Below are 19,531 nucleotides of genomic sequence, written 5' to 3'. Positions count from 1 at the left end.
TTAAATAGTTAAAATAAATAAAAACAAGTTTAAAATAACATTAAAAAAATAGTTTATTGATTTAAAATCTCTTTTTTTTTCTTCAACTTTTTCCTTTTTATTTTGTTTCTCTTATATTTTCTTCAAGTTTTCCATAAACAAACCTAGCCTAAATGTATTATGGATTAAAAAGGAAAAAGAAACCAAAAAAAAAAAAAATTTGAGAAAGAGAAATGGCATTGCCATAGTTGTCCTTTAAATTGGTGGCAATAATATCACCACGTTGAGAATTGGAGGGCGGTCTGTCTGAAAGCAAAAAGGGTGGAACAGCAAAAGCAGCGCTGTACCATTCAATGCATCTCCTCTTATCCTCTCTCCGGTGGGGTATATCTGTTTTGGCGTAGGGCCACGGTACAAGAGAAACCTAACACTCTCCTCTAGAGAATGAGTTTCCAGATGCTACGCCTCTTTCTACTGTGACACAAAACACTCCAATGGAACATATTCCGAGTCGGGCGGGCGCATTTTTTTATGCCATAGCCCATAACCAGGTGCAAGATCGGTTGAAGTTCTACTTCACTGGTTCATCCTCTCTCTTTTGACTCTCCTCTTTCTCTCTCCTTTGACATTTAACCAATCATAAGGCGTGCTCTGCTAGCCTTCCAACAACATTTGTAAATTCTGAGTGCAGAAGCAGAAGAGGGTCTCATTCACTGTTGGGCCGTTGGGGTCGTCTAAGGATACTAATATGATTGTCATTTGTCATAAAGCATTTCCACTTCATCATAATAATAAAAGATGCTATGCAGCTGGCATTGCCAATTAACAAAGAAAAGGACATCACAATCAATGACCGGCTATTTTTCTTATTCTTATTCAAACCAATAGAACTCAAAGTTTACAGCCGGCTAATTAAAATTTTTCTTCGATAATGAAAGCCATAGCAAAATCCTAGCAAAAGCCCAACAACATGGGCCAATTTGACCAAACAGCAATCCTGATATAACACTCCTATACGCATGCATGAACCAAATGGCAAATACTTTCAACACAAAGAATCATCTGCATCACAAAGGGGAAAACAACTGCTCCGAGGGGAAATCCTCTCTGCTGTGAAATCATTATGAATCCAATTGGTAAAAAAGGGGGGAAAAAAAAAATCATCTTTACACAAAAGGTTGAAACTGAGATGAAAATTTGGAATTGAATAACAAAAGCAATACAAATGGACAAGATTGAATTATTGCTGAATTTTGAATGTGACTGAAGCGAGAGTAAATGGTGTTATAGCATCAAATGATATACAATCACAACCATAAAGATATGCCTTTCTTAAGGATCTAGTTCACAGTGTGGAAACCTCACAGAACTAGGGTCTTCTGTCAATTACCAAAATTATGAAAACTTAGAACGTCAGCTGACATAAGAATACCTGAAACAAATGGAACCATTCACTTTGTATTCTTCCTTCCTGGGAAGTGATAATAATGTTTAAGCAATCTTGATGTGCGTTCTCCAGTTTTTAATCACATCAGCTGAATAGAAAAGCAAGCCAACTTGGAAAAATAATGCCATTATGTAGTATAAGAGATTGAATATTTTAGCAGCCACCCTTGTAATTTTCAATCAAGACAAATGTGTCTTATCGCGTCCATAATCTATGATCTCCCTTGACTCCTTGCCTTGTTAGGTGTCATTGGTTTGTTATCTGCAAACATTGGGAACCTACCAATTGGAGAGACTCACTATCGTGCAACTATAAGGCAAATATGACATGCTTCTGGTGAAAATACATGATGGCACAAAAAAATGACATAAATCAACATGATCATGTCTTATTCAGTTGGCAACTGCTTTGCAAGGGTGTAAAGGAATTGGAATAGGGACTTTTTTGCACCAAGTAGCGCCACGTCTTCTTCTTCCTTGATAATGGCTTGATGGCCTTGAATTGAGTGCACTTTCCGTACAAGTTTACGCAACTCCTGTTGAAGGATGCTACTATAAGAAACAACAAGAATAAAAACTATGCAGGTGACAATTTAAGCAACCATGCAGGTGATACATCATAGTTTAGAAACTTTGAGTCAGACAATTTTGTATCAAAACAGGAAAACTCAGATGTCTCAAGACTCAGCTTAGGATATGCTGCACTGTTTGATAGCTCGAAAGCACAAAAGCATCAGAAAGCCAGACAGAGATAGCTTCTACAATAGTTAGTATGAGGACTAGCATTTCAATTTAACCATGGTTATCATGCAACCTTTGAATATCAAGAAATGATACAGTTTATGCACTTCAATTTATTCATAAGATACAGTGTAATGTGGATTAACTCCAAATTTGCAGAAGTTGATATTAAGGTGAGATGCACAGGAGGAAAAAAAATAGTCTGGAAATAGAGCATGCATCCCTCCACAACTATCTAATACCAAATGACCAACATTGGAGGAAGCATGCATTTTTTTTTTCCTGATAGGTAGCATGCAAAACATAGAACAGGCTATCAGGATAATGCTGTACAAAGCAAACTATTACAGCCATATATCCTATATCATGGCCAGGTTGAACCTGGGCCTAAAGATTGGGACCCTGAGGCCCAACCAAGCCTATCCACTGAAAATATTTAAGTGAAAGCTGCCACCGGCACCTTCAGGAAGGATAGCCTTGTCATCATATTTTGTATTTTTTTATTTAATGCATAATTTAAGATCTTAAACATTGGTTATCAAGTTAAAGAAACAACATTGGTTACCAAGTTAAAGTAAAAAAGAAATCTGGAGGATCATAATTATATTCCAAACCAGACCCAACACTTATCTGAAGTGGATGTCACCAAAAGTAGTTACTTTACTTTTTGACAGTTTCATTTGAGTTACCAGTAATTCAATTATTGTGGGGTACAGTTGTCCCATATGTTGCCTTCGCAATCATTCCTAAGGGAAAGACAGGCATATGAGTAAAATCAGCGATTTTCAATGGAAAGTACATTATACAAATAATTAATGGTGGACTAGGGTTTGAGATAATATGGTAATTCCAGATAGACAAATGGACTATAAAAATTAGTATTGCACAGTGAACAACAACAAATAGTGCTATTGACAGCAGAAATGTAAATTTTGATTATATGTTATCACATAAATAAAGAATGCTACATAATGTTTTGGACGGCAGAAGTAGTTGGCAAAGGGACCAAAAAAGTTAAAGAGTAAATTTGGATAATCTAGTTGTCTTAAATAACAAAGTTGATTGTAGAAGCAAACAGCATGCCAATAAGAAACTAAACAGGGTTTATAAGGCAAAAGTAGACATGCGAGATGTGGAAAGGAACTATGGCAGGGGAAAAAGTTCTAAACTTATCGTGAGAAATTTTTTACGCAGTTCCTATAGAGAATTTATAATGTCTAAAATTAATAGAATAGACATCAATACTGCATGCATAGAACAAATATATACAGTTCAAGAGGTAGGTAGCAATGCCTTGTATTATTTCATTGTCCTTTGGCATTTTCTCACTCTTCTTCCAATAAGATTCCACAAGCAACTTGCTGTTACCTCTTATATCTCTCATACTGTAATGCCTTTTTCCCCTACATTATAATTTTTCCCAACATGGAAAAAGTCAATGACAAGTTTTAGGAGAAGTACTGCCATTCATTCAGCAGTTCAGATGTCAACTTCACATTCTAACTACTCTACTCCTCTTCCTTTTTTGTTATTTTATTTTTACTTTTATTTTTTTCACACAACCATATGATATTTAAAGAATCTATTTAAGAGGATGATTAAAGGAAAAAACCAAAACTAGGATAAGTCAGTTGCCTGAAGTTCTGTTGGACACAAGAGTTCATGTCAAGAGAGCACAAGAACAATCCCATATGCATGTGCATGATGTGACTCTCCTCATGAAAGTAATCATGCCATCACCAAGGGTTACCAAAGCAAATAAACAAACTTCAAATGATTTTAGAAAAAACAATGTTGATTGTATTGAAGACCAAGATAAGGCAAGATTAGGAACTTAAATTTGATGACATTTGAAAGAAACAAGTGCTGGGAGATATAATAAAAAATGGAATACTAACATTTACTGAAGGGAGGACATTGGAAAATAATGCTTCTAGTTGGGCCAAAGGACTCATGGAGCCAAATGACGAATAAAAGGCAACTGGACTCACAGAATCTGGCAACTAATTTATAATCACGGAAAGCAGTGCTACTATAATGGCTGTCAATGTTTATTGGTATCCTACGTTTCGTGAGTTCACAAGTGCAAATTGATGGCAATTATTATTGGGATTGATGTTAATAAAGTGTGAAACCCTTTTAGCTCGAAATGTTTGTCGGTTTATGAGGTAAAATCTCACCTCCCTAACCAGAGAGAGGAAGTCATCTAACTCTGAACTCTTAAACAAGAAATGCAAATGTTCAATACAACAACAGCATATAAGTTATAACTACTGAAAAGCACAAAATGAATGGAGAGAAGAAACTGATACAGCCCATCTTTCATAATCTTTTTTCTCAGGGAGTGGTCATGCACCAACAAAAAAGTCTCATATTTCAGACAGTAAACATACCTGACGATCAAACTCAACACTCTGAACTGAATAAACTTCATTGGTAACATCAATGTCCTTATTGATTAGCCCGTCAGACCATCTGGTTGCTATGTCAATGTAGGTATTAGATTCCTATGAACAATGTAGATGAAATAAGACCAATCAGGTTTTCTATGAGAACATGAAAGGGGGAAGGGAGATCTCTCTTCCATTAGAATTAGTTGATGGAAGGTATCTAAAATTCATAATTTGGTTCAATCGATGATTTCATTGTGATTCCTTTGAGTAGAGAATAATGCATAGGGGACCTTTTCCTTTATTTATTTATTTGTTGCAGAAGAAATAGGTTTTCTTGTTGAAGAAGGAATTGCTTTAAGAAATGATATTTTAAATTATGAGGGGAAAAATTATAAGATGGAGATGGACTAGTAAGGCTGCATTGGGTTAGAGATATATGGAAGAGACGAGAGACACTTGATGGAACAAGACAACATGGGATGTTCTAGGGTTCATTTTTAGGATGGAGATACCATAAGTAGAGAAATATGAGATTGTTTTGAGCCTTGGTTTTGTATCTTTTTTCTCTTAAATCTACAATATTCTCTATATTATAATGGATTAATTCTCCTTCATCCTCGGATGTTGGCATGTTCTCAACCACATTAAATTTTGTGTTTCTTTGTGATTAGATTTTGTTTATTATTATTGCACCACTTATGAGTTCAAAGCTTTACACAACAAATTAGAGAATTTTGGAACAGCCTAGGTTGGAGAATGCAATAGAAGTCTTGGAGGACAATTCTTGCAAAACCGAAGTGAAGAGTTCCAAACCAAGATAAGAAAGTATGAGAAAATTTGAGATGGATTTCATCCAAATCTTACACATGGTGAGATTTGAACTGTATAATTAGAATATAAAAACAGTACAAGAGACTCAAGACAAACAAATCGTAAAAGGAATTGTGACTGAAGGTGAAATTTGTTGTTCTCTTATCATGTGATGCAAGGGGCCATGTACTAAGTTGATCCATAATAAATGTTACTCCTATACACCTCTTGAATTGTAAAAGGTGGAAAAAGCATTGGATCCATTGAGATCTAGAACTTTTTATCTCAATTGACGTCTACTTTAGAAATAGATTTCCATCTTCCATAGGGAAAAATTTTAGGAATATCCTTATAAATATCTTGTATTTTAGAGGGGAAAAGTTGTAAAACTGAAATGGGCCCATAGAGTATATTCTGGGCATGTAAAGATGTGAGGAGGAGATAAGAGACAATCAGGCTTAGGTTTATAGATACAAGAAGGAAACATGAATTTATTTTGGACTTAGGCATTGAATTTGTTTTTGTGTTTTCTTTGTAATGTGCCCTCTGGTATAACAGTTTGATTCTCTCTTATCTCAGGATTTAAGCATGTCATCCATATTAAACTTTGTGTTCCTTTGTATGTGAATTTGATCTATCTTTATTATTACTGCACAACTTGTGATTCCATAGTTTCCACTGCTACAACATTGTTGTCAAAATTTAGAAGCCTTTTTTAATATCTCCATGGACCACCCCTAAGGTTATGATGTTCAAATAGACAACTACCCTCAATAAAAAAGGTTCATTATATTCTCCTAACATTAAACAAAATAAAATTCAAATGTATAGCATATGAATGAGGAAGGCTTGTACTGTTCATGCATTGGAAGAAAGGAGAAGTAACAGTTGAAAAAAATGAGATTACACTCTGGATCTCCCAAATTTAAAATGAACCAAAACCGAACCACCAATAAACTGCTAACAAGTTATCGATGTAACCTCCAAGAAGCACTTTTACTAATGATTAACAGACAGTTATAGATAAAGTGACTATAGTGTACCTCATCTTCCTCCTCATAATCTTCTTCGTTTGCTTCATCTTCTTCGCCATCCTCCTCAACAACCCTTGTATCTAGACCAGATAAAGCCTGCAGCCTACTCTGGTCACCATCTTTTGAAGCCTGGATCAAAGCATCCATCAATTCAGGTTGCACTCCCCTTAGCAGTCTTCCTAACATGCATTGATGATACAATTAATACCACATTGCATGTAAACTCACTGAAGATGTATAAAAATTCATATTATGCCTACCATTTCGGTTCCCAATGATTAATGATTGTATAGCCTATAGCCAACACCAGGGACACATGAAATAAATTCATTTCAGATGCAATAGGAATCACAATGGAATGGTTCCATTACCTATATAATTGAACTGTCTCCGCTTTCCTTCACGGACGTCAGGCCCTAGTCTCTGTCACATTTATACGAACAATTAACAGCCAAATACTCTTTTACAAACTTAAAAAAAGAAGATAACAAACTACATTCACAACACCTTGACCAACATGAGAGCATCGAAGACTTCTCTCTCAAGCGAAGCCATTCTGAAAGAACATAAAGGTCCAGTTTTCAAGTTCTTTACTCGTAATTTTCAAGATTACATCGACTTGTTCGAAAAAAACATGCATTGAATACCTGAGAATTCGTTTGATTTGAGGGGTTGAGAAGGCCGCGAGTTCCATCCCCCAACGGACGGCGCGCCGAGCTTCTCGCTTCCTTTCGTTGCGGCTCCTTTTGGCATCGGAATCCTGCTCGCCGGCGGTTTCTTGGAGATGTGACGGCGCCGGATCGTTCGGCAATCTGAGACCGTACGATCGGAAATGGCGGTTGCTATGAAGAGATGGAGGCTTGGTGAATGAGAGAAGGTGGGAGATGGCTTTGGTGGAGAAGAGTGAAGGGGAGGAGAGAGAATGATGGAGTGTCGGGGTAAAGATGCAGTGGTACTGCAATCTCGGCCACTGCCTCAGGGGGCGTATCAGCTGATGAGCCATTCTCCTCTCCTCTCCTCTCCCGACACCGCCTCAGCTAATTAAACCCAAATCGGCCCATGCTTAACAGGCCAGGTAGGGTTTTGGACCACCTTTAGCCCAAACTTGACTTTCCAGCTTCTATACATGTTTGAAAATTTAATATTTTTGAGGATATTTATTTAGAAAATAATAAATAAAACTCGTTATCCATTCATAAATTAAATATAAATCTGAGTTTTTTTTTTTTCTCAAATGTTGACATTATTTTAACAATAATGGTTTGAAGGTTTGACAGTCAATGTGATCTAGGCTCGGCCCAAACTCTGTCCAGGCCTATCCTCCGCTGTTCCTGGGCTGAACAACTTTTATGGGCTGAAATCTTGAGTGGATGATCCATTCTTTAGGCGGACTGGATTATTCTCGATCCGTGCTAGTCCAGAGATAATGGACCAGTCATTCTTCGGCTCAGTGGGTTATATGATCTTCCTTGTTCAGGAACCAGAAGTTGCCATAACATTGGAAACATCTCTATGCAGAATGCCAGAATCTGATCATATTTTCATGAGCTTGAATTCATTTTGCAACTTATTTTATCATCCACGTCCTTCTCATGTAAAACAAAATAATACAATCGCCAAATGGAGAAAAAAAAAAAAAGCAAATCAAGAGAAGTTCACCTATCCCCACTACAGGAAGAAATCAATCATACAACAATGGATATTCTTCAGTAAATAGATGTTTGTAAACCCCCTATGCAACTGATATCAATAGACTTCAACATTCCACTGCTCGCTCTTCTTCAATTGCCTTTTGTATTCGGTCCAATCAATACCTGAAAACCAGGAAGAAGAAGAGAGCAGTTGCAAAATGATTAGTAATTTATTCAGAAAAATCAGAATCAACTTTTGCATGGATATATTTACCATCTCTAGCAGCCAAAGACACCATTATGTCATCAATTCCCTTCTCCATTCCCTTCAGCCCACACATATACACATAGGTATTATCCTTTTTAAGTAACTCCCATAGCTCCTCTGCATATTGAGCCATCCGGGTTTGAATGTACATTTTCTCGCCCTTCTCATTTGTTTGCTCTCTGCTGACAGCATAGTCAACCCTAAAGTTTTCTGGGGCCTTCTCCTTCATCTTCTCAAACTCCTGTTTTAAGAATAAAATACATTACGTAAAATATTTAATACATGGTAGTCTAGCACCAAAAAGGGGAGTGAAGACCAGGAAAATGTAAGAAGATATCTCACGTCCTTGTACAGCAGGGAGCTAGTTGTTGGGACACCCAAGAAGAGCCAACCCAACCCTTTAAACTGCATGACAAGTTGAAACAAGTCTCTAACATGATCACAAGATTCACAATTCAGTGCTTTGATACATAATCTATTGATATCTCATCTACCTTGTAGTCTTCATATTTCTCGAAGAACATTTTCCACAAGAATGAGCGAAAAGGAGCAATGCCAGTACCAGTTGCAAGCTGCAAGATGATTGCTTTCAATACTTTCTCAAAGAAACAGCTGATTGACATAACAGAAGATGGTTGGTGATACTGAAGCAGAACTCACCATTATGACAGTGGCATTTGGATCTTTTGGCATAAGCATTTCTTTCCCAACAGGTCCTGTGATTTTGACATCAGCCCCAGGCTTCAAGTCACCTGAAACAAAAGGATCAGAGTTGCTAGGACGATAATCAAAGCATTTCCTAAACTCGGCCCCATCGTAGCACCGATGCTGATAGAGCTGATTCTATACAAACAACTTTCACAGGTTCCATTTGTTTCTATGGAAGCCTTTGTCTAAAGAAAATGCTAAATTTTGAGGGGATGACAAAAATTTAATTGGACCTTTCACATAATATAGATGTCCTCAACTATATATCGGATAAATTTTCTTTAAAATATGAGAGGAAGTAAAGTGGCTCTTGTGACTGTTGCAATCAATCCAATGCTTTTGGCTAACAAACCATCGCTGAAGAACTCGAAAGGAATAGTCTTGATTTATTTAGTTCTTTTGTAAAATGGAAATTTTAGAAACCAAGACTCCATAATCTAACAGGAAATAGAATGTAGTATGATTATATGGACATTGTGAGGTGAAGAATGAATGCATCTTGGTGAAGGTAATGCGCTATCCAACAAGTATAGAATTACATACATTCCACTACTGATATTAAGCTAGATCATGTGCATCACAAGGCAAACCCAGCAGAAAACAGGGTAGCAATTGAAAAAACGGAGAAACAATTCAACAGATGAAGTAAAGTGGCTTACAAATTAGGACCTGCATATTGTATTAGCAATGTTTAAGAAGGGATACCAATTTTCTACTCAACAATGTGCCAATTTTCATGTGCTCCTAAAAAGTAGTGAGATGGGGGAGAGTGGGGGTGGGCTAAGAAAATACCAAAATATCAAATGCATTGTTAGAAAAACTAAACTGAAAGAATCAAGTGTTCTCAGAGACTTACACAAGAAATTTGAGCAAACTCCTTTAACTATCTCTCCTTGGTCATTGGTGTAGACAAGCCTTTTTACACACAATGAAACCTGCCAAAACGCACTTACCCAGGTCAATTCAAATGACAAGGATGATCGCTCAGCATATTCATAACAACGGCAGGTTCCCAAACATAGAATGTCCAAAAAGGCAGCATGAGGTTTGAATGATTCAGGAGCTTCTAACAAAAGGAAATGATAAAGTAGAAAAATGCACAATTTTATGAACAAATCCTTACAGTTTTTGTGTCCCCAAAGTCTCCAAGAGCACTACTGGCAATAGAGTAGAGTCTAAGCTTGTGGGGTTTCCCATTCTTGTCTATACCATCCGGAATCACACCAATAGATTGCCCCTCTCTATATGGGACTTCCCCTGTTTTATCAGATTATCCAACGCAACAATCAAATGCAAGAATAATCCCATAATTTATTCACAACTACTAAAAAATTATAAAAGAAAAAAGAAAAAAGAAATCCTTCAATTATCAAGAGAGATAGGCATGGTAAAGAAGCTGACCCTCAGTGGTGAATACCATGTGCCAGGTCTCTCCTGGAGCATCGTCTCCAGTAATCTTGGTGTTGAGGAGACATTTTCCGATGTAAGGATTCTTGGGTCTGAACTTGTTAACAACCACACCCTCATCGTTTTTCTTAGAAACCTTCTCTACTTTTGCAGGAGCCTCTGTAGTGACCTGAGCTTTAATGGTAACTACTTTCCGGCCAACACAGACGTTTCTCGAGTACAAGAAACACTGCAGAAACAAAACCCATGTCGTAAGTTCCAGAAGAAACAAAAGAAAAACAAGAACCCCGAGAAGAACATCAAATTCCCATCAATATTTAAACATGCCTTATTGAAGTTAATTCTTTCTGGGGAGACTATTATATGGTTTCTGATGGGGAGAGAAGATGACTTCGATGATGGAAGAGAGACTGCAGCATTGACAGCGGTAGCCATGATTTTTTGGCGAAGAAAACGAAAGAGAGCAGAATTTCTGTGGGGTTGTGAGGATCGGAAGAAGAAGAAGAAAATTAAGAAGAAAGAAACAAAAAGTGAAAAATGACAAAAACATTTTTGAGTGGATTATAGAATGGGTGGAGAAGATTGTTGGACTATCACATTGGTGGTTAAGGTTGGAGAGCTTCAGATTCTGTGAAGATAAGTCTCTTTTTGTAAATCCATGCGTCTCACTATCTTTTCTTATTTCTAAACAATCTGGTAAATCCTGCCATGGAGATTTTTAGTTAAAATTTTAATATAAAAAAATTATATATATATATATATATATATTTATATGAAAAACCCTAACAATAATTATGGAGATAAAAACCACATGATACCTCTAATTTAATAATCCAGTATATGATATATATTAAAGTCCACAGTAACACCTCTAATACTATTTGTCTCAGTTTTTCGAAAAGATGTAGGTTTTTCCAATAACTTAGAATTCAACACAACAAATTCTTAAGTTGAGATTTGATCTTTCTAAGCATCCAACCCAAAAACATGTTTAGGTAGAGTATAGGGAGAGAGCCTAGAGAGTTAGAAATGAAATTTTCTTTTAAAAAATTAATTAAAAAATAATTTTCATTAAAAAAATTAAATATCAACTTTCTAAAATTTAATTAATTAAGAAAAGAACTTTCTTAAAAAATAAAATCTGAAAATTGTCAAAAAAAAAATATTAATAAAGACATTTTATCCCAATTTTAAAATTTTTGATTCAATCCTACCTTATTAAAAAAACTAAATTCTCATTGAGAAACTTTTTTAGACTTACCTATAATAATTTGATCAATAAATAACAACCTTAAATTTTGGATAGAAAATAAATCACTATATAAAAAGGTTTTTATATTAGAATGAAAAAGAATAAAATTGTCTATAGATAAAAGTATGATAGCAATATATATATGCCTTAAAAAAATTTAATTTTTTAAAATATCTTAATTTTTAAAACTTATTATATTTTTAATGTAAACTTGTAAGAGTTTTTATATTTTATATGAAAATAAATTCTATTTTTTAAAATAAAAAACCGTAAATATATCCAAATGTGCACAAAAAGTTATACTACTATTAAAAAAAGGAAAAAAAATAATATAAATTCTAAAAGGATATTTATAACTCAAATTAATGATAACTTATAAAAATATTTATAATTTATCAAACTATTATTTTCATTAATTAACCGTAAAATATCTAATTAATATTTGTTAAATACATCATATGATATATTATTACTATCCTCTATTTTAATATTTTTAGTATTTATTATTATTTTTTTAGTTATTCAAATTTATCAAATTGGAAATCTAAGTGCAGTATTGTATAAAAATAGAAATAATGTGTTCTAATATTTTATTATAAGTACAGTTGATATTTTAATTATTAAGTCTTATTTATTTGTTATCTTGACATCCTATAAAAGTTAAATAATATTAAGTCCAAAAATTAGACAAAATAATTATTAAAAAAAATGTTTTAAAATATTTTGAATTACGCCTACAACTTCATAGAGAAGAAGCGAAAAAAAATATTTTTATATTTAAATTTTCAAATTAAACTTTATTCTCGCAAATAATTAATCATTCTTTTACGAATTGTTTTTAAAAATTGCTATCCATTGCCTTTGTTTTTGACTTTTTTAAGACTTTCATGTGTGGTATAGATTACTTTCACTGGAAGCCCATGTTGGTTGTTGTATTGTATGCCATCATCACGAGGGCTTTCTCCAAAGAGCCTCTTGGGTTTCTCGGTTGGGCCGCCTGGGTCTTTTAGGGCCTCTTTAACCAAATATGAGTGTCTGAGGAAGGTCCCCAACAAATAGGGCCCAATGACTATACAAGTTCAAAGATCTAGCAGTGTCACAGATGGGCTTGGGCTTGGGCTTGGAAATTATGAAACCAGCGGGAGAGCAAATACTGAAATAGCACACAGAAAATTATGTGCTTTAGTTGCCAATGTATATCTACCTTAGAGCTCGTTTGGCAGCGATTTTTAAAAGTGTTTCTACCCTTAAAAACACTTTTAAGTGTTTTTGGGATGAAAATAAAGTGTTTGGCAAATTTTAAAAAACACTTTTGAAAATTTGAAAAAACACTTGAAGTGATTTTTAGAGAATCACTTGACAGATGTTTTTAAAAAAAAAACACTTCAATTTTTTTGAAATATTCCAAAAATGCCCCCCAATGATAAATCAATTAGAAAAATCTTTTTTCTTTTTTAAAAATTAATAGGTGGTCATATATTGTTTTACTTTTAAAATTATCTTTTATTCAATCTTTTTTTTTTATTGATTTAGATGTTTTTTGTAAATATTTTTTAAAATTTTAGTATAGTGATAAAAAATTATTATTTTTAATTAGAAAAGTCTTTTTTTTTTTTTAGAAATTAATAGGTAATCATATATTGTTTTAATTTTAAAATTATCTTTTATTCAATGTTATTTTTTTAGTGATTTAGATGTTTTTTCATTAATAAAAAGTTTTTTTTGTTTATCATACCATTTTTTTTTAATTAAAATTGTATGTCCTTTTTGGTAATTTATTAATATTAAAAGTGTTTTTATATTTATACAATATATTATCAAAAACATTTTAGAATCATTTTATCTGATTATCATAAAAGTGTTTTTCACAAAAACACTATAGCAGAAAACACTTCAAATAAAAACACTTCCACTAGAATCACTACCAAACGGGCTCTTAATCTGATTTAAGTTGAAACACTTCAAATAATAATTTTAGAAATGATAGATTACATGATTCCTAAGGGGTGAAGAGAAATAGCACATAAAAAGGATGATGGATAAGAATCACACTTTTATAAAAATCAGTTAAAAATTAAAATTATTTAGTTTTATAATAAATTTCTCCTTTTTAGAAAAATAAGCACCAACAAATGACATAAATTTATTTTCAATGTGGTTCAAAATTTTTTTTTTTTTTAAAAACGATGCGAATCAATTCATATTAAAAAAATTACATAAATAAATATTTTATTTTAATTCATTTGATTGTGATTTTAGAATGTGTTGTTAATGTAAAAAGTGTTTTTGAAAAAAAAAATAGGTATTTTGCAAAATTTAGGAAGTACTTTTTAAAATCTGAAAAAAATAATTTGTAATATTTTATGATGAAACACTTGATAGGTGATTCTAAAAAAAAAACACTTTTAATAAAAACACTGTCAAACACACTCTTACATTAAGTAGTTAGAGCTCATTTAATAATAATTTTAGGAAGCACTTTTATCTTTAAAAGAGTGTCTAAAAATAAGTGTTTGGCAAAAAATTATGAAACATATTTAAAAATCTAGAAAATCACTTATAGTGTTTCCTTAAAAAAAAAACTTTATAGACAATTTTTCTAAAAACACTTATAAAGAAAGTACTTTTATTAAAAAAGAGTAAAAACACTACCAAACGTAATATTTAGTCTCAATTATTTCTCTTAATACATAAAATGATTTACCATCAATAGTATATCAAATGTTAATAATTATATTGGGTTTTGTGGGATCCTTGCATCCATCCATCATAGATCCCTCTCCATCTTAGTATCATATGAGGAAAAGTTATTCAAGCATCATTAAGAGTTTATTTGGTAATGATTTTAAAAAGCGTTTTTATTCCTTCTAATACTTAAAGATAAAAAATTTTAAGTGTTCAAAAGGTTAAAAAACAATTTTTAAAATAACTACCAAACAAACTCTAATTATCCAGACATTAATTACCAAAGCATTAAGTGTTATATTGTTACATCAAGGTCACTCAAACGCTTGACTTTCAACCAAGAAACCGTTATTTATAAAGCAAATTATTGGCATTTAAAGTAACTAAAATACGTGGAAAACATTGTAACTCGATGAAGATAAATAGTCATTGGGTATCAAAACCCAAATAAAGACCATCTGAACACATCTTATTACAAGTACAATTGTCGATCGCTTGGAAGAAGAAGCTAATCGAAAAAGATATTGTTGGTCATATACCAACAGACTACGCTACATCACTATCCATTACAACAATTAATCTCTTATCAACTAGAGTTATTGATAAGTAAAGTTTCAAAATAATTATAATAGAATAAAATAAAAATTATAACAAGCAAATAAGATACCCCCAATTTTATTTTATTTTTATTTATAATATAACAAACAAATTAGATTACATTTAAGAAAATATTGCCAAATCCATTCTAAGGAATTTAATAATTTTCATTTTATTAAAAAAAATAGATGAAAAATAAATAATAAGTTATAAAATAACATGTTATACTATTAAGGAGAGAAATTACTCAAATTCTTAATCCATCTATCATAACATTGGTTAAAAAAAGTAATTATTTATATTTATTATTTATAAATAATAAAATTAAATAATATTCCCAATAAAATTATAACCAATATTATTATTGCTAATATCTTTCAATATTTTTTCCAATTATTCAATTCTCAATTTGTATAGAAGTCTCACTCCCAAATTTAAATCTAATTTTTTTATTTATTTAAATTAAGAAGATGTTTAGTAAAACTTAATACTTATTATTTAATGACTTAAGTTGACTTTAAGTTAAATTATAATTAAGTTATAAACTTAAAATATATTATTTAATTCTCGATATAAGTATTAAGGTTGCTTAATAAAATTAACTTAAAATTTGTTCTAAATCATCAAATTGACATATTTATCCTTATAAATTATAACTAGAGCAAAAGAAATCGAGTTGTGAAGTAGTAAAAGAGATCATGAAGGTAATTAAAAAAAATTAAGATAAAAAAAATAAAATGAAAATATGGACTTAAAAATAAGTTGATTATTTTTATCTATTACTTAAAATTATTTTTTTATTTTAAGTCATACTATTAAATTATTTTATTAAATATATTTAATTAACTTAATAACTTAAATTAAATTATTAAGTCACTTTAAATTATTAAATTGATTTATTAAATACCTGCTAAATCTATCAACAACCCATTTGTTTTATTTATTTACACAAAAGGTTGTCATTATTATTAAAAAAAAAAAAATTCACCTATGGTAGTATTTTTCTGCTATCTCTTTCCCTAGGTGTTGGTTTTTTCCTCAGTCGGGGGACAATATTAAAGTGGTGTTTGTTTTTTGACTGAATAGAAAAAGTCAAAATATTTGATTTTTTCTATTCGGTCAAAAAATAAACACCACCTAAGTATCTGTTAGGACATAAAAGATAAAACCAATAAAACATCTCCCCTTTATCCTGGGGAAGAGGGCTCTTTCCTGAGTCGGGGGACAACATTAAGTTTTCGCCATGACATGAAAGATAAAGCCAACAAAACATCTCTCCTTTATCATAAGGGGAAGAGGGCTCTTTCCTCAGTCGGGGGACAACATTAAGTCTTCATCATGACATAAAAGATAAAGCCAATAAAAATCTCCCCTTTATCCTGGGGAAGAGGGTCCTTTATCTCTCCACGGTAAAGTTAAACAATTGACTTTGTATGCTGATTGTATATTATAGATCTTTGATTTTGACATCTAGATTTTAGCAATTTTCATGTTTTAAATTTACCTTCTAATTTTATTAAACTTAGATTCAAAATTTTTATACTTACAGAGTAATTTGATTAAATTTAGATTTGAAGTTTCAAAAGGATATTTAAGTTATTTACTTTGAAAGGTTGACTATGAATGGAGATATTCCCCAAACCCACGAAGAAAAAAGAAAGTGAATTGGATTAAAAAAAAAAACCAATTTAAACAAAAAAGAAAAATGACTTGGACAAAGAATCAAGTGACTTAGACAAATTTTTTTGTCGATAACCTCAAACCAATCAATTGAATATGGATTAATACATAATTGATCAAACACTACTTCAAAATGATTCTTTTGGGCCAAAAATGAAATATTCCAAATGTTTTAAAAAATTCTTACTCCTATTGGACCATTTATATCTATATGCATTCATTCACTTCCTATAAGGTTTTGATTAAATATACTTATCCTTCATTGATTTGAAATTTCATCAAATATCTCTATCATCTTAAAAATAAAAATAAAAATGAAAATAATAAATTAAAATGATAGAAAATTTGTTTTGACGGGAAGAATGTGTAAATGGAAATAATAAAGAAAAATATATGAGAAGTACTTGATGAAATTTTAAATAAATAGAAATAAATGTATTCTATCATCTCTCATGAAAGATGGACGAAATTAATTCTTATTTTAAATAAGATTATATTTTATTCCTGAAAAGTACTAAGAAAAATAGGAAAATAAGTTAAATAAATATATAAAAATATATAAAAATAATTTATTAACTTTAAATCTATTTTTCTTCACTTTATTTTTTCTTCCACTTTTACTCTCTATTTTCTTTCTCTCATATTTTACTCTAATTTTCGTTGAACCAAGAAAAGTTAAAAAATATAACTCAAACCACTTACTAGTTTCTTCTTCTATGCTAACACTCCCTCGCTAAAATAATAATTAGAGACCAACTTTGACAAGAAGGTGATCGATTTCAATATGTTTTGATCACTAATAAAGAAAAGAGGATTTGGGGCAAATATGTATAAGAGATCAATTATTGCAAAATCATTTAGTTAGCCTTGAAACACAAAAGTTTAAATCTTTGTGTTACAAGTTTAAATCCTTCAATAATTGCAAAATATTTTTATCTTCCATCCTAAGAATCAATAGGCGTAGGACTCTGTTAAGGAATAAGAGAATCAAGAAGGAAAGAAATGACGAAAGATGAAAGGAAGAAATGATGAAATTAGAATTTTCATTTCTCTGTATCTATTTATACCTATACATTTGAGTGGTTTTAGTCTTTAAGATTTGTAACTGATGCAAGTGGGTTGTTCTAACAGAATGAGATACATTGTGTTACAAGTAAGGTGGTTTAGTTGTTACTAAACTGAAGCCAACTGATTGGTTTAGCTATTACTAAGTTGAAGCTAACTGATTTACTCTAACAACCCTCCTCAAACTTAGGGTGAGTTGGAGTTACACTGAGTTTGACTCTCATGCTGAGAAACCGAGCACTAGGCACTGTTTTGGTGAAGATGTTAGCAAGTTGTGTTGAAGATGGGAGATGGCAGATTTGAACTTGTTTTTGAAGAACCTTTTCCCAAACATAATATAGGTCTATTTCGATATGCTTGGTGCGAGCATGTAGAATTGGTTTGGCTGAAAGATAGACGGTGCTGGGATTGTCACACCAAATGATCAAAGCTGTTGTGGAGGTGATATAGAGCTCACTAAGGAGATTTTGCAGCCAAGAAATTTCAGCTACTAATGTGACTACACTGCGATATTCAACTTTGGTAGAGGACTTGGAGATGGTATGTTGTTTACGAGAATGCTAAGAGATAAGGTTAGAACCAAGAAAGAGGCAGTAGCCTGAAGTGGAATGTCGATCATCGATGTCAAATACCCAATCAAGATGAGAGGTGGTGATGCATTTGAGATGAAGGCCATGGTGGAGATTACCTACTAAGCAAATGGATACAAGTTGGAGATGAAGCCTTGTGGACGGTTTCCTTGAAGTTGTGAGAGACCAGAAAAGTGTTGGGCTTTGTGGAGCCTAGTTTTGTTTGATCTGGTTTGACGACCCGACCCGAATAATATTGCATGGCTTTTTTAATGGGAGATTTATTGAGGCCTGTTGGGCCCGTTTAGCCCATTGTGGAACCAGCTTTTGTAATTAGGGTTTTTTAGTATGGTAGGGTTGCCGTGCTATATATATATAGAGAATATTGTAGCCGCTAAGTTGTACTCTGTATTCTTCCCTGATAATAGTGATATCCCTACAACTCCGTGGACGTAGGCAAATTGCCGAACCACGTAAATACTGTCTTGTGTGTGTGATTGTTTTTTCTTTGGCGTGTGTTTTCTCTAATTTTTGTTTCTCACGGGTTGGGAATTCGGTTTAATTCCCTACAACTGGTATCAGAGCCTAGGGTTAGGTTTGAGTGGGAGCAATGGCAGAGGAAGCAGGAAAGGCGTCTGGAATAGAAAAGTTTGATGGCACAGACTTTGCGTATTGGAGGATGCAGATTGAAGATTATCTCTATGGGAGGAAATTACATCTGCCTATTTTGGGGACAAAACTTGAGAGTATGAAGGCTGAGGAATGGGCGCTTCTTGACAGACAGGTTCTAGGAGTTATTAGGTTAACTCTGTCTAGGTCTGTTGCACACAATGTTGTAAAGGAGAAGACCACAGCAGATCTGATGAAGGCTTTGTCCGGTATGTATGAAAAGCCGTCCGCAAACAATAAGGTGCATCTGATGAAGAAATTGTTCAATTTGAAGATGGCAGAGAATGCATCAGTAGCACAACATCTGAATGAATTTAATACAATCACAAATCAATTGTCGTCTGTAGAAATTGATTTTGATGATGAGATTCGTGCTCTGATCGTCTTGGCTTCTTTGCCAAACAGTTGGGAGGCAATGAGGATGGCAGTAAGCAATTCTACGGGAAAGGAAAAACTCAAGTACAATGATATACGAGATTTAATTCTGGCTGAGGAGATTCGCCGAAGAGATGCAGGTGAAACCTCAGGATCTGGTTCTGCCCTAAACCTTGAGACAAGAGGCAGAGGTAATAACAGAAATTCAAATCAGGGTAGATC

General features: G+C 32.8%; 2 protein-coding genes across 7 annotated transcripts; both read right to left on the bottom strand.

Moving 5' to 3' along the window:
- Positions 1-1,408: 1,408 nt before the first annotated feature.
- On the bottom strand, positions 1,409-7,505 carry LOC100248885 (uncharacterized). 6 transcript variants are annotated; one of them, XR_002028938.2, is made up of 7 exons: positions 7,051-7,473; positions 6,911-6,959; positions 6,775-6,826; positions 6,413-6,582; positions 4,560-4,673; positions 3,436-3,569; positions 1,761-1,961 (listed from the first exon to the last, which is right to left on the bottom strand). XR_002028938.2 is itself a non-coding variant. In XM_002274237.5 (6 exons), exons 1-6 carry the CDS (start codon positions 7,404-7,406, stop codon positions 1,815-1,817), a joined length of 888 nt encoding a protein of 295 aa, XP_002274273.1. In that variant the 5' UTR covers positions 7,407-7,505; the 3' UTR covers positions 1,409-1,814. The 6 variants fall into 6 exon arrangements, 3 of the variants coding, with proteins under 3 accessions (XP_002274273.1, XP_010664828.1, XP_059590593.1); XR_788327.3 differs by having other exon boundaries at positions 3,460-3,569; XR_788328.3 differs by lacking the exon at positions 3,436-3,569 and adding an exon at positions 2,856-2,912 and having other exon boundaries at positions 7,051-7,472.
- Positions 7,506-7,916: 411 nt separating this feature from the next.
- Positions 7,917-11,064, bottom strand: LOC100252241 (ferredoxin--NADP reductase, leaf-type isozyme, chloroplastic). The gene is made up of 9 exons (XM_002274330.5): positions 10,745-11,064; positions 10,412-10,646; positions 10,134-10,267; positions 9,867-9,945; positions 8,963-9,054; positions 8,797-8,874; positions 8,645-8,707; positions 8,309-8,543; positions 7,917-8,217 (listed from the first exon to the last, which is right to left on the bottom strand). Exons 1-9 carry the CDS (start codon positions 10,850-10,852, stop codon positions 8,150-8,152), a joined length of 1,092 nt encoding a protein of 363 aa, XP_002274366.2. The 5' UTR covers positions 10,853-11,064; the 3' UTR covers positions 7,917-8,149.
- Positions 11,065-19,531: the final 8,467 nt, after the last annotated feature.

Source organism: Vitis vinifera, chromosome 18, assembly GCF_030704535.1.
Source record: "Vitis vinifera cultivar Pinot Noir 40024 chromosome 18, ASM3070453v1".
NCBI classification, from domain to species: Eukaryota; Viridiplantae; Streptophyta; class Magnoliopsida; order Vitales; family Vitaceae; genus Vitis; species Vitis vinifera.
Note: the sequence above shows the minus strand (reverse complement) of the source record. Positions and strands in the feature narration are given on the sequence as shown.

Excerpts from the sequence above, each read along its gene's own strand:
- LOC100248885 (XM_002274237.5), bottom strand. The coding sequence starts at position 7,406 with ATGGCTCATCAGCTGATACGCCCCCTGAGGCAGTGGCCGAGATTGCAG. Across the intron at positions 6,583-6,774 it reads GAGACAGTTCAATTATATAG|GAAGACTGCTAAGGGGAGTG; the intron begins GTAATGGAACCA and ends AATGCATGTTAG. Across the intron at positions 1,962-4,559 it reads GTGTTGAGTTTGATCGTCAG|GAGTTGCGTAAACTTGTACG; the intron begins GTATGTTTACTG and ends ATCCTTCAACAG.
- LOC100252241 (XM_002274330.5), bottom strand. The coding sequence starts at position 10,852 with ATGGCTACCGCTGTCAATGCTGCAGTCTCTCTTCCATCATCGAAGTCA. Across the intron at positions 10,647-10,744 it reads AAAGAATTAACTTCAATAAG|TGTTTCTTGTACTCGAGAAA; the intron begins GCATGTTTAAAT and ends TTGTTTCTGCAG. Across the intron at positions 8,875-8,962 it reads CAAATGCCACTGTCATAATG|CTTGCAACTGGTACTGGCAT; the intron begins GTGAGTTCTGCT and ends ATCATCTTGCAG.